We start from the raw sequence: 15,838 nt of genomic DNA, 5'->3' as shown, positions 1-15,838 counted from the left end.
TCAATACAGACATTGGTAATATGTCAGATCTAGAGTTCAGAATGACAATTCTCAAGGTTCTAGCCGGGCTCGAAAAAGGCATGGAAGATATTAGAGAAACCCTCTAGGGAGAGATAAAAGCCCTTTCTGTAGATATAAAAGAACTAAAATCTAACCAAGTTGAAATAAAAAAAAGCTATTAATGAGGTGCAATAAAAAATGGAGGCTCTCACTGCTAGGATAAATGAGGCAGAAGAAAGAATTAGCGATATAGAAGACCAAATGACAGAGAATAAAGAAGCTGAGCAAAAGAGGGACAAACAGCTACTGGACCACAAGGGGAGAATTCGAGAGATAAGGGACACCATAAGACGAAACAACATTAGAATAATTGGGATTCCAGAAGAAGAAGAAAGAGAGAGGGGAGCAGAAGGTATATTCGAGAGAATTATTGGAGAGAATTTCCCCAATATGGCAAAGGGAACAAGCATCAAAATCCAGGAAGTTCAGAGAACCCCCCTCAAAATCAATAAGAATAGGTCCACACCCCGTCACCTAATAGTAAAATTTACAAGTTTTAGTGACAAAGAGAAAATCCTGAAAGCAGCCCGGGAAAAGAAGTCTGTAACATACAATGGTAAAAATATTAGATTGGCAGCAGATTTTTATCCACAGAGACCTGGCAGGCCAGAAAGAGCTGGCATGATATATTCAGAGCACTAAACGAGAAAAACATGCAGCCAAGAATACTATATCCAGCTAGACTATCATTGAAAATAGAAAGAGAGATTAAAAGCTTCCAGGACAACCAAAAACTGAAAGAATTTGCAAACACCAAACCAGCTCTACAGGAAATATCGAAAGGGGTCCTCTAAGCAAAGAGAGACCCTAAAAGTAGTAGATCAGAAAGGAACAGAGACAATATACAATAACAGTCACCTTACAGGCAATACAATGGCACTAAATTCATATCTCTCAGTAGTTACCCTGAATGTTAATGGGCTAAATGCCCCAATCAAAAGACACAGGGTATCAGAATGGATAAAAAAACAAAACCCATCTATATGCTGCCTACAAGAAACTCATTTTAAACCCAGAGACACCTCCAGATTTAAAGTGAGGGGGTGGAAAAGAATTTACCATGCTAATGGACATCAGAAGAAAGCAGGGGTGGCAATCCTTATATCAGATCAATTAGATTTTAAGCCAAAGACTATAATAAGAGATGAGGAAGGACACTATATCATACTCAAAGGATCTGTCCAACAAGAAGATCTAACAATTTTAAATATCTATGCCCCTAACGTGGGAGCAGCCAACTATATAAACCAATTAATAACAAAATCAAAGAAACACATCGACAAGAATACAATAACAGTAGGGGACTTTAACACTCCCCTCACTGAAATGGACAGATCATCCAAGCAAAAGATCAACAAGGAAATCAAGGCCTTAAATGACACACTGGACCAGATGGACATCACAGATATATTCAGAACATTTCATCCCAAAGCAACAGAATACACATTCTTCTCTAGTGCACATGGAACATTCTCCGGAATAGATCACATCCTCGGTCCTAAATCAGGTCTCAACCGGTATCAAAAGATTGGAATCATTCCCTGCATATTTTCAGACCACAATGCTCTGAAGCTAGAACTCAATCACAAGAGGAAATTTGGAAAGAACCCAAATACATGGAGACTACACAGCATCCTTCTAAAGAATGAATGGGTCAACCAGGAAATTAAAGAAGAACTGAAAAAATTCATGGAAACAAATGATAATGAAAACACAATGGTTCAAAATCTGTGGGACACAACAAAATCAGTCCTGAGAGGAAAATATATAGCGGTACAAGCCTTTCTCAAGAAACAAGAAAGGTCTCAGGTACACAACCTAACCCTACACCTAAAGGAGCTGGAGAAAGAACACGAAAGAAACCCTAAACCCAGCAGGAGAAGAGAAATCATAAAGATCAGAGCAGAAATCAATGAAATAGAAACCAAAAAACCAATAGAACAAATCAACGAAACTAGGAGCTGGTTCTTTGAAAGAATTAATAAGATTGATAAACCCCTGGCCAGCCTTATCAAAAAGAAAAGAGAAAGGACCCTGATAAATAAAATCATGAATGAAAGAGGAGAGATCACAACAAACACCAAAGAAATACAGACAATTATAAGAACATACTATGAGCAACTCTACGCCAACAAATTGGACAATCTGGAAGAAATGGATGCATTCCTAGAGACATATAAACTACCACAACTGAACCAGGAAGAAATAGAAAGCCTGAACAGACCCATAACCAGTAAGGAGATTGAAACAGTCATCAAAAATCTTCAACCAACAAAGCCCAGGGCCAGACGGCTTCCCAGGGGAATTCTACCAAACATTTAAAGAAGAACTAATTCCTATTCTCCTGAAACTGTTCCAAAAAATAGAACTGGAAGGAAAACTTCCAAATTCATTTTATGAGGCCAGCATTACCTTGATCCCAAAACCAGACAAGGATCTCATCAAAAAAGAGAACTACAGACCAATATCCTTGATGAACACAGATGCAAAAATTCTCACCAAAATACTAGCCAATAGGATTCAGCAGTACATTAAAAGGATTATTCACCATGACCAAGTGGGATTTATTCCAGGGCTGCAAGGTTGGTTCACCATCCGCAAATCAATCAATGTGATACAACACATTAATAAAAGAAAGAAGAAGAACCATATGATACTCTCCATAGATGCTGAAAAAGCATTTGACAAAGTACAGCATCCCTTTTTGATCAAAACTCTTCAAAGTGTAGGGATAGGGGGCACATACCTCAATATTATCAAAGCCATCTATGAAAAACCCACCGCAAATATCATTCTCAATGGAGAAAAACTGAAAGCTTTTCCGCTAAGGTCAGGAACACGGCAGGGATGTCCGTTATCACCACTGCTATTCAACATAGTACTAGAAGTCCTAGCCTCAGCAATCAGACAACAAAAGGAAATTAAAGGCATCCAAATCGGCAAAGAAGAAGTCAAACTATCACTCTTCGCAGATGATATGATACTATATGTGGAAAACCCAAAAGACTCCACTCCAAAACTGCTAGAACTTGTCCAGGAATTCAGTAAAGTGTCAGGATATAAAATCAATGCTCAGAAATCAGTTGCATTTCTCTACACCAACAACAAGACAGAAGAAAGAGAAATTAAGGAGTCCATCCCATTTACAATTGCATCCAAAACTATAAGATACCTAGAAATAAACCTAACCAAAGAGACTAAGAATCTATACTCAGAAAACTATAAAGTACTCATGAAAGAAATTGAGGAAGACACAAAGAAATGGAAAAATGTTCCATGCTCCTGGATTGGAAGAATAAATATTATGAAAATGTCTATGCTACGTAAAGCAATCTACACATTTTATGCAACTCCTATCAAAGTACCATCCATTTTTTTCAAAGAAATGGAACAAATAATCCTAAAATTTATATGGAACCAGAAAAGACCTCGAATAGCCAAAGGAATATTGAAAAAGAAAGCCGAAGTTGGTGGCATCACAATTCCGGACTTCAAGCTCTATTACAAAGCTCTCATCATCAAGACAGCATGGTACTGGCACAAAAACAGACACATAGATCAATGGAACAGAATAGAGAGCCCAGAAATAGACCCTCAACTCTATGGTCAACTCATCTTCGACAAAGCAGGAAAGAATGTCCAATGGAAAAAAGACAGACTCTTCAATAAATGGTGTTGGGAAAATTGGACAGCCACATGCAGAAAAATGAAATTGGATCATTTCCTTACACCACACACGAAAATAGACTCAAAATGGATGAAGGACCTCAGTGTGAGAAAGGAATCCCTCAAAATCCTTGAGGAGAACACAGGCAGCAACCTCTTCGACCTCAGCCACAGCAACATCTTCCTAGGAACATCACCAAAGGCAAGGGAAGCAAGGGCAAAAATGAACTATTGGGATTTTATCAAGATCAAAAGCTTTTGCACAGCAAAGGAAACAGTGAACAAAACCAAAAGACAACTGACAGAATGGGAGAAGATATTTGCAAATGACATATCAGATAAAGCGCTAGTGTCCAAAATCTATAAAGAACTTAGCAAACTCAACACCCAAAGAACAAATAATCCAATCAAGAAATGGGCAGAAGACATGAACAGACATTTCTGCAAAGAAGACATCCAGATGGCCAACAGACACATGAAAAAGTGCTCCATATCACTCGGCATCAGGGAAATACAATTCAAAACCACAATGAGATATCACCTCACACCAGTCAGAATGGCTAAAATTAACAAGTCAGGAAATGACAGATGCTGGCGAGGATGCAGAGAAAGGGGAACCCTCCTCCACTGTTGGTGGGAATGCAAGCTGGTGCAACCACTCTGGAAAACAGCATGGAGGTTCCTCAAAATGTTGAAAATAGAACTACCCTATGACCCAGCAATTGCACTGCTGGGTATTTACCCTAAAGATACAAACTTAGTGATTCAAAGGGGCACGTGCACCCAAATGTTTATAGCAGCAGTGTCTACAATAGCCAAACTATGGAAAGAACCTAGATGTCCATCAACAGACAAATGGATAAAGAAGATGTGGTACATATACACAATGGAATACTATGCAGCCATCAAAAGAAATGAAATCTGGCCATTTGCGACGACGTGGATGGAACTAGAGGGTATCATGCTTAGCGAAATAAGTCAATCGGAGAAAGACAACTGTCATATGATCTCCCTGATATGAGGGAGAAGAGATGCAACATGGAGGGTTAAGGGGGTAGGAGAAGAGTAAATGAAACAAGATGGGATTGGGAGGGAAATAAACCATAAGTGACTCTTAATCTCACAAAACAAAGTGAGGGTTGATGGGGGAAGGGGGGTGGGGGGGTGGGGTTATGGACATTGGGGAGGGTATGTGCTATGGTGAGTCCTGGAAGTGTGTAAACCTGGCGATTCACAGACCTGTACCCCTGGGGATAAAAATATATTATATGTTTATAAAAAATAAAATTTAAAAAAAATTCAATTTGCTCGAATTGTCACCTTAATTCTTAATATTATCTTTATATAATCTCTTTACTTTCCTCATTTTCAATCCGCATCGAATTCTTTATTTTTTTCTGAATTCTTTCTTTAGATACATGTAGATAGCGTATCTCACTGTAATCAGTGAGAGAGGTACACATGACAAAGTATTTAGCCGTGCATGTAAAACTTGAATGAATGAATGAATGAATGAATGAATGAATACAGGAACCTCTGTCCAACTTTCTGGTTCATTTTGGTTGATCAGAATCGGGATTTTCTTTGTACCAAAATTAAAAGTTATAAATGTTCCATTTTACATTTTACTCATTTAATATGAGTGTAAAATTGCTCTGACACCTTGTGGGGCATTCACATTTTGAGAGGTTACTTAATTTCCACCCATTCCTCAGAGGAGCCAGAGTAATGATGATTGGGTGGAACTAGCACTGGAAGGCTAAAACCTTAGAAGGGAAGCCCTGGGAATTTAAGTACTCATAAAACAGAGTTGTCATCAGATGTTAGAAAGTGAGTATTAGAATGCCACAGCTGGGAATTTGGCCAATCTGAAATATCAGTAACTCCAAGTGAAGAACTTTCTTCTGGGAGTGAACTAAGTCATACTCTCAAATAACTCTCAAAAAAGTAAACAGACTTAGGGGCGCCTGGGTGGCTCAGTGGATTAAGCCGCTGCCTTCGGCTCAGGTCATGATCCCAGGTCCTGGGTTCGAGCCCCACATCGGGCTTTCTGCTCAGCAGGGAGCCTGCTTCCTCCTCTCTCTATGCCTGCCTCTCTGCTTACTTGTGATTTCTCTCTGTCAAATAAATAAATAAAATCTTTAAAAAAAAAAAAAGTAAACAGACTTATTACCAGAAAAGGTGTTATTTTTTTTAATAGCTTGCCCTAAAGAAAATTTAAAACACTGCTGAAGAGATTTTAGAATTAAAAGTTTATAAACACATGTTAGGGCATCTGGGTGGCTCAGTCGTTAGGCATCTGCCTTCGGCTCAGGTCATGATCCCAAGGTCCTGGGATCGAGCCCCATATCAGGCTCTGTGGGAATCCTGCTTCTCCCTCTCACATTCCCCCTGCTTGTGTTCTCTCTCTCACTCTCACTCTATCAAATGAATAAAATCTTTTTTTAAAAAGTTTATAAACACAGGTTAAAGATGTTGCTCGATAAAGTATGTGGTATTATTTGGAGACTCTAAGAAGTTTCTTATTCTAAATATAGATCGATTTCTATTTCAGTCTATTCAGCTGACCTACCTGTGTGAGAAGCCCCAGAGCACACAATTAAAAATTAGCATTTCATATAGAAGAGTCATGTGAAATAATCTATTAAGTATCATGGTCATGCAGAATATCTGTGTTGCATGATTAAAAATGATTAAAAGAAAGCTGGTAAAATTTGTGTTCTGTTGTCTAGTTAATTATATGGTGCCAATTGATTTCCTGATTCTGATAAAGCACTATAGTTAGGTAAGATATCACCATTGGGGGAAGCTAAAGTGATGAGTACATGAATCCGTACTATTTTGTAACTTTTTGTGAGCTTAAAATTGTTCAAAATTAGAAAGTTTTAGTATATGTGCTGCCGAAGCGAGCACCAAAATTAGAAAGTTTTAAAAATGATTTGAAGGATATAAGATTTTGTATTGATGAAGTGAAAAGGATGTTAATTAGTAAGATATGATACTCTTTCTTCTTAGGTATGACAGGGAGTGAAGGGATTATGCCTTTAGATTCCAAGAGCAGCCATAAAATTATAAGGGGTCTTAAAAAGCAGAATCAGACCTATAAATATATTAGCCTGTGTATTAGACTAGAATTATTCGATCTTCTGGTAAATGTGACTGGTACATAGTTTATAGGACTAAAAAAACACTCCCAAGTTTATATAGTAATTCTTGAGCCATAAACATTTCTCTTTTTGTACAGTGCTTTCTCAAACACTATTGAGTACCTGTACTCTAATTTGTAGAATGTGATTTTTTGTGATATGTGGTTTTTCTTTGGTAATGTTTTAGAAATATCAGTTTCTTTTTTTGTTAGTAGTCTTCTCACATGTAAGTATTAGCTACTTTTGTCATGATACTGTACCCCAAACATTTATCAGTTTGTTCACAATTAAAGTTAAAAGTGGATGTTTACTCTTGCTTAATACAGTTTTACTATGCGATATGAATTAATTTGCTGAAGAGTTCAGTTTATCATTGGAATCTATCCATGCAATTATCCTCAATGAGCCATTGACTAGCCTGACATTTCAAAACCTAAATCTGTAATCTAAAGTAATGAAATGGAATACCTTCAGTGCCATGTAACCAGGGAAAAGAATAAATTCTAAATGTTGGTCATGCAGATAGTTACAACTATATAAACTGTAAACATTAATATTCCCTTTGCTTTTGTAATTGCCAAAGAAGTTTAACTTGTTTGTGTTGTCTTTATATTCCTCTGCTAGTTTCGATAATGGATAAGGTGACAACAGTTTTCAACAGTGCACAGAGATTGGAAGTTGTTAGAAACTGCATCTCATTCATATTTGAAAATAAAACATTGGAGACCGAAAAGGTAATAAAATGCTTTCTTTCCCAAGTAAGCATTCATCATTCCCCTTTCAGATTTACATGTTTAGTTTGCCAAATAACCTCTCCTCTAATTCCATCTCTTTTCATTGTTTTGATCATTTTAAATGAATTGTGTCTGAGATTTAAAATCTTTGCCATGCCTAGTTATATGGCTACCAGAGAAATATTGTTAGCGATTTTTTTCCTTAAACTTTTAAACATTGTTCTTTACATCCTATTTAGACATATTTCTTAGAAATTTAACAATTTGAATATAATTTTATTTATTGCTAAGAATCTAGTCAGAATAAGAAATGAATTATAAGAACAGTGATATTCAACTTAAATATGCCTCATTAAAGCACATTTTCTTGCCTTCTTTAAAAAACTGTGTTAAACAATCAGGGAAATACAAATCAAAACCACAGTGATATACCGCCTCACACCAGTCAGAATGGCTAAAATTAACAAGTCAGGAAAAAACTAGAGGGTATTATGCTAAGTGAAGTAAGTCAACCAGAGAATGACAATTATCGTATGATCTCTCTGATATGAGGAATTTGAGAGGCAGGGTCGGGGGTCGTGGGGAGTACAGAGGGAAAAAATGAAACAAGATGGGACTGGGGAGGGAGACAAACCATAAGAGACTCTTAATCTCAGAAAACAAACTGAGAGTTGCTGGGAAGTATGGGGGGCGGGATGGGGTGGCTGGGTTATGGACATTGGGGAGGGTAGGTGCTATGGTGAGTGCTGTGAATTGTGTAAGACTGATGATTCACAGACCTGTACCTCTGAAGCAAATAATATATTATATGTTAATAAAATATTTTTAAAAAGAAATGTATTAAACATAATGTAATCTTATTGACTCATTATAGCTCTGAACAAGAGGCTAAAGCATGAAAAGAATAACATTTTTACCCTTATAGTAAATGGCCCAAGCCTTTTTAGGTTTTGACTTTTTTTTGGTTTCCATTTTCTCTTATGCTTGAAGTGTTGTAATAGACTTACTTCTGCTTTTCTTGCTTTCAGGTTTTACATCTTGTTTCTTATACCTGCCTATAACAATATTATGCCCTCCTGCTGTCAGACTTCTTCCCTTCCTTCTTACTTTTTATTCTGTATTTTTTTAGGTTTTCAAAGTTAAATAAGCCTATTATTATTTTAAATAAAGTACATTAACTAAGCGCTAAATGGTGAACTGGGAGAGACATTCTTCTGGGTGATAAAGTGAAAGAATTTTAATGTGTAAATCTAGATATTTCTATTTGTTGATCTGAGTCCTTTTCCCTTCTTCACTATGATATTGAAATGAGGAGAGGAGATGTAGAATTTTCTAATCGTAAATTAAAACTGACTAGTGATTAAATAACTTACCAGTTTAAAAGTATGAAATCACCTGTGTTTCTTGTCCTTTTAATTTTTCCTTCTATTTTTGCCACAGAGATGTGGCCAGTTATTGAAAGAAAGTATCTAAATGTCATGAGTGTTTTGGTAACCGAAGTTTTGTTGAGTTTTTTTATTAAGTGAAGTTAATGTTTTTTAACTTATTACATAAATCAGTTCTACTTATTTTTCATACTGACTTACAAATAAAAATAACTATACACCCATCTATTATAATTGTTCTTAATAGCAAATCAACTCTTTTCTGGGAGTTTAATTCTAATATCTTTGTTACATGGTTTATAAGGTGCACTTGAATTTTTAGTGTGATTAAATGTTGTTTCTTTCCATTAATATCTTTTGTTCACTTCTGCTTCTCTTGCCCTAGACCCTTCCAGCTGCACTGAGAGCCCTTAAGGGAAAGGCAGCAAGACAGTGTCTCACCGATGAGCTGGGTTTACATGTCCAGCAAAACCGGGCTATATTAGACCATCAACAGTTTGACTATATAATAAGGATGATGAACTGTACACTACAGGTAATTTTCAGTTCTTTCAGATTATTCCTAATATTTGAGAATACTTTTTATTTTTCCAGGAGATTCTGTAGTTACTGATATGTCACATCCTTGAGTCTTCCACGGTGAATAGGATGAAGAACCAGTATCCTTACCATTTCTGTCAGAAATACTTATTTATTAGTTGACATAAGTATTGAGTTTTTCATGCTACCATTGTTTTCTCTTGAAAAATACTAGGGTAGGGAAGCCTGGGTGACTCAGTCAGTTAAGCATCTGCTTTGGCTCAGGTCATGATCTCAGGGTCCTGGGCTTGAGCCCTGAGTCAGGCTCTCTGCTTAGCGGGGAGTCTGCTTTTCCCTCTCACTCTCCCTTTGTGCTCTCTCTCTCAAATAAAATAATTAAAATCTTTAAAAAAAAAAAAAAGCTCTGTTATTTTGTTCTCTAAGCAAACTTTCTGAAAATGAAAAATGAAAGGTCATTTCCAAAACATTGAGTTTTATGTTACTTAATGTTAAATTATTTAATAATTACTTAATTATTCATTTCAGTCAGTTTTTATTTGTACTATTAAGATAGAGGATAATGAGTGATGGGTAATTTAAGTTATAAATGAATTACTTAAGTATTTGGTAAGCACCATGCATAAAAGGTCAAAAAATACTTCTACTTGGCATACACACACATACACACACACGCAAAATCTTACAGAAATAAACTTCCAACAAAATAAAGAAGGCAGGGGCGCCTGGGTGTCTCAGTGGGTTAAGCCTCTGCCTTCTACTCAGGTCATGATCTCAGGGTTCTGGGATCAAGTCCCACATTGGGCTCTCTGCTCGGCAGGGAGCCTGCTTCCTCCTCTTTCTCTCTCTGTTTGCCTCTCTGCCTACTTGTGATCTCTCTCTGTCAAATAAATAAAACCTTTAAAAAAATTAGTGAAGGCAGTTTAGGAGAAGCAAATAATCTGATTTCCCCATCCTGTCTCACATGTTAGTTATTTTATGACATTGGCATCATGTTCTTTACAGGTGATAGAAATATTATTTCTCAAACTTTTTGCACAAGGAGAAGAATATAATTAAATGTTAAGAATTCAAAGCCTAGGGACGCCTGGGTGGCTCAGTGGGTTAAAGCCTCTGCCTTCAGCTCAGGTCATGATCGCAGGGTCTTGGGATCAAGCCCCGCTTCGGGCTCTCTGCTTGGCGGGGAGCCTGCTTCCCCCTTCCCTCTCTCTGCCTGCCTCTCTGCCTACTTGTGATCTCTGACTGTCAAATAAATTAAAAAAAAAAAAAAAAAAAGAATTCAAAGCCTATCTGTGGGACTCCAGAAAAAGTAAGCAAAATACATGTTAAATTCTGTTAGATTAGAAAATGAGAATCACTAGGTATAATTAATAATAAAGTTTATGGGTGAAAAAAAAGGCCTAATTAAATGGAAAGATATACCATGTCCATGGGTTGGAAAACTCAATATTGTGAAGATATCAGTTCTCCCCAAAATAATCAATAGAGGCAATTCAATTTCTATCATAATCCCAGCTAGAAGAGCAAAAGCCTAAGAATTACCAACGCCCTCCTAAAACAACAACAACAAAGCTGGGAATTGGTTCTGTTAGATATAAAAAATTAGTTTAAAAGAAGACAAATAAATAAATAAGATACAAATGGCCAAAAGGTACCTGAAAATGTATTCAGCATCACTAATATCAGGGAAGTATAAATCAAAATCACCATGAGATACCACCTCACATTTGTTAGAATGACTGTTATCAAAAAGATTTAAGATGAGTGTTGTGAAGGATGTGGAAGAAAGGGAACCCTTCTGCACTGTTGATAGGAATGTAAATTGATACAACCACTATGAAAAAACAAAATTAAATCCAGAACAAGCATAGGATCCAACAATCCCACTTCTGAGCTTATCCAAAGGAAAACAGGATATTGAAAAGGTATCTACACCCCCGTGTTCACCGCAGCATTTTTAACAATAGCCAAGATATGAAAACAACCTAAGTGTTTACCAGCAGATGAATAGGAAAAGAAGATGTGTTATATATAAGCAGTGAATGTATTCAACCTTGAGAAAGAAGGAAGTGTTGCCATTTGCAATAACATGGAGATGCTGAAGGCATCATGATAAGTGAAATAAGCCAGACAGAAAAAACTAAATAAATACTGCGTGGAATCACAGATATGTAGAATCTTAAAAAAAAAAAAAAAAAGTCAAACTCTTAGAAACAGAGAGTAAAGAAATGGTTGCCATGGCTTGAGGGGTGGGGGAAATAAGTAAAAGTTGGTAAAAGGGGCACACTTTTAGCTATTTGGTGGCTAAGGCCTGAGGATCTAATTTAAAATGTGGTGACTGTAGTTGATAAAACTGTATTATGTACTTGAAATTTGCTAAGAGAGTAGAACTTAAATATTTGCACCAACAAATAACAACAACAAAACAGATATATACGGGAATCCTTTCACAGTGTATGCGTATATGAAATCACCACCATGTCTACTTGAAATATTTTACCATTTTATTTATCAATTATACCTCAATAAAACTTAAAACAATTTTTAATTTTAATTTTAGTTTTAGACTTTGGTAATTAAGACAGTGTGGTTTGGGCACAATCATAAAGAGATTGACCAAAAGAACAGAATATGCGACAGTTTATAAACTATAGATAATACACAGAGGTACACATATATGAGAATGTGACTTATGACAGAATTGTCATTTCAGATCAATGACAAGAGGATAAAAAATTCAATAATTAGTGCTGGGACAATGAGGTGACCATGTACACAGAAAATGTACAGATACCTCACTGGTGTATGTATACCACACTATACACTAAAAAACAGTTTCATGTGGACTAAAGACTTATATTTGAAAAGCCAATCTCTACAGTTTTTCAAACAATCTTTAAAGGAGATATCCTTGACTTTGGGGTAGGGATAGATTTGTTAAACAAGTCACAAATAGTGTTGATCTTAAAAGAAAAGAGTGATAAATTTGACTACATTTAAATTAGGAATATATTCAATGACCCACTGATTCCACTCTAAGATGAGCTCTTACCCATATACCAAGGGACATGCACAAAAATGTTCATAGGAGCATTGTTTAAAATAGCAGAAAACAAAACAACTAATACGTCAACCAGCAATAGAATGAATAAATTGTGGTATCTTTTTATTTATTTATTTTTTAAGATTTTATTTATTTATTTGACAGAGATCACAAGTAGGCAGAGAGACAGGCAGAGAGAAAGGGAAACAGGCTCCCCGCTGAACAGAGAGCCCGATGTGGGGCTCGATCCCAGGACCCTGGGATCATGACCTGAGCTGAAGGCAGAGGCTTTAACCCACTGACCCACCCAGGCGCCCCACCCCTGTGGTATCTTTTTATATTAGAATATTTTTTAGTAGAGAAAACGAATTGTAGCTGTAAGGAACAATGAATCTTAAAGGAGATAGTTTTGCACAAAAATAAAAGAACAATCCAATTATAATATGGTTCCATTGGTATAAAATTTAAAGCATGTAACATATTATTTAGAAATATGTAATTTAGGAATATAATATATATGGTAAAACCATAAAGAAAAGCAAGGCAAGGGTGCCTGGGTGACTCAGTTGTTGGGCATGTGTCTTTGGCCTAAGTCATGATCCCAGGGTCCTAGAATGGAGCCCCACGTTGGGTTCCCTGCTTGGTAGGAAACCTGCTTCTCTCTCTCCCACTCCCACTCTTATGTTCCCTCTCTCGCTCTGTCTGTCAAATAAATAAATAAAATAAATAAAATCTTGAAAAAGATATATAGCCTTGCTTTTCTTTTATATATACATACATATATATACACACACACAAAATCATCACATTATACACTACAATTTTATTTCTTAATTGTACCTCAATAAAACTAGAAAAAAGGAAATTAAGGGAATAATAAAGAAAATATTGAAAAAAATTACCCTCAGTGGGACAGAGAGGAAGGGTCGATGAACGTAGAGATCTTCAGTGGTAATGCTAATACTCTATTTCTTAAACTAGGTGTATGAGTATTCATTGTGTCTTTGTTCTTTATAACCTTGCAACTTAGAAACCTTCAGGTCTTAGGGTACTGCTATTAGGGTGTTTTGCAGGGTATATTTTTCTCTTCAAATGCATTTTGAAGGATATCTTTCTCCGAAATTCTGACTTAAAATCTAGCATCAAAAATGCAGTCTTGTAAAAAAAAAAAAAAAAAAATGCAGTCTTGTAACAAGCACTTTGTAGTTTGTTTAAGCATACTGATAAGATAGGAGATGATTCACCTTTATTGGAAGACATTTTTACTTTAAAGTATAATTTACTAGCTATAATAGTTTATAATAATAGCAACAATTAAAAGCAACCTAGATGTTCACCATTTGGATATTGATTAATTTAATTATTTACAACTATTTGGAATACCGCTCAGCTACAACATAAAAAGTCATAGATCTATAATATGTGCCCATATGGAAAAACTTACATATTACTAGGTAGGCAAAAGGGAAGTTACATAAAGTAGATATGATATGATTCTGTTTTTTACCTAAAATTACACGTGTGTATTATAACGTACTAAAATTTAGAAGGATATTTACAGTAAATCCTCAACAGTAGTTACTTCTGGTAGATGGATTAGGCACACACACACACACGTAGTTAATTTGTATAAAACATAAGCATACATTTTATACATTAAAAAAAAGATCTTCTTTTTGTAGGAAGGAAATCATTGAGCACCTTTATAAGAAGAATAAAACAATAAATTTGTCCCGAATAAAGCCTTGTCTTTTGTTACTTTGCTGCCATTACTTAGATAGTATAATTATGGAGAACAAAGAAATTTGATTAACAGGTGAAGGTTTCTAGAAGCCCTAAAGTTCGGTAATTTCTTGAAACCCTATGATTGCTAATAAAACTATAAAAATTATTCTAGGAAGCTTTTTTTCCGTTAATACTTTTTGTGCTATTTATTAACTTAGGAATTAAGTTTTAAGGTTTCTTTAAACTTAGCTATAGCGTACACTGATTAGTCATTTATAGAAGAGCCAGGTACCCTCAGGCTACAAATATTTTCCTTTTTCATTTGAATAATCATATTTCTGGAGAGCAAAAGGCATGGATTTGTTTCTGCTTTCAAATACACCTCGGCCAAGGCACTTAATATTTTTTCATTCAGTATGTCATAAGTACATAAAAATGGATCCTATCTTTATTCCAGCACACGCTGTTGTTTAACATTATAGAGAGGCTCTTCTCAGTTATAAATGGGCTCACATGTGATATTTTTATTTTAATGGGTTATTTATTACTAACTTGGGATTTGTTAGTATTTATATTCTTGTTGCAACAATGTTACTTGTGGGGATTTAACGTGACATTCTGAACATTTTTTACAAAAGCATAGAGTTTCAAGGCAGGCCAAACATCTGTGTTGGTATTTTAAGAAAGAAACCTTAACTAAATGAACTAATTTTTAGCTAGCAATTCAAAAACTTTAGCAATTTTTGCTTTTCGTGATTTTGAAGTTATTCTGTCCTTCCCTGTCCTCAAGGGAAAATTAAGTGGAACATGAGTACTGTAGGGGACTATTTTATTTATTAGGTTCTTTCAATGCCAAGGTTATTTTTTAAAGGACTGGTTTGTAGAGGTTATAGAGTATTCCTATGTATCATCTCATTTCAAATAATTAATCATATTTTGGGTGTTTTTATAACTGAGATTATTATAAATCTCTCCAAAAATATCATGGCCTTAACTCTTTTCATTTTTAGCAGAGACATGATTAAAACTTTAGCAGATACATGATGTCAGGATCGTAACTAAAATTTTGTAAAGAATTTTATTTTTTATTAGACAGAGAGAGCACACAAGCAAGGGAACAGCCAGGCTCCCCAGTGAGCAAGGAGCCCATTACAGGACTCAATTCCAGCACCCTGAGATCATGATCTGAGCCAAAAGCAGATCTTTTTTTTTTTTTTAAGACTTTATTTATTTATTTGACAGACAGAGATCACAAGTAGGCAGAGAGGCAGTCAGAGAGAGAGGAGGAAGTAGGCTCCCCACTGAGCAGAGAGCCCGATGCGGGGCTCGATCCCAGGACCCCAGGATCATGACTTGAGCCAAAGGCAGAGGCTTTAACCCACTGAGCCACCCAGGCTCCCCCAAAAGCAGATCTTAACCCACAGAGCCACCCAGGCATCCCACAGCTAAAATTTTTTTAACAATAAATTATAATTGTAAAAACTAATGAAGGAGCGCCTGGGTGGCTCAGTGGGTTAAGCGACTGCCTTCGGCTCAGGTCAT

The 15,838-nt window shown here is 36.0% G+C and overlaps 1 protein-coding gene across 2 annotated transcripts in view; it reads left to right on the top strand.

Annotated features, from left to right (window-relative positions):
- Window positions 1-15,838, top strand: part of SBF2 (SET binding factor 2) — a 483,767-nt gene that overhangs the window by 303,513 nt on the left and 164,416 nt on the right. For both annotated transcript variants that reach the window (XM_047693703.1, XM_047693702.1), the window contains exons 15-16: window positions 7,497-7,606; window positions 9,377-9,526. In XM_047693703.1, the coding sequence (XP_047549659.1) occupies window positions 7,497-7,606; window positions 9,377-9,526 (260 nt within the window). The remainder of the gene's footprint in view (window positions 1-7,496; window positions 7,607-9,376; window positions 9,527-15,838) is intronic.

Source organism: Lutra lutra, chromosome 10 (assembly GCF_902655055.1).
Source record: "Lutra lutra chromosome 10, mLutLut1.2, whole genome shotgun sequence".
In the NCBI taxonomy this organism is placed as follows: domain Eukaryota; kingdom Metazoa; phylum Chordata; class Mammalia; order Carnivora; family Mustelidae; genus Lutra; species Lutra lutra.
Note: the sequence above shows the minus strand (reverse complement) of the source record. Positions and strands in the feature narration are given on the sequence as shown.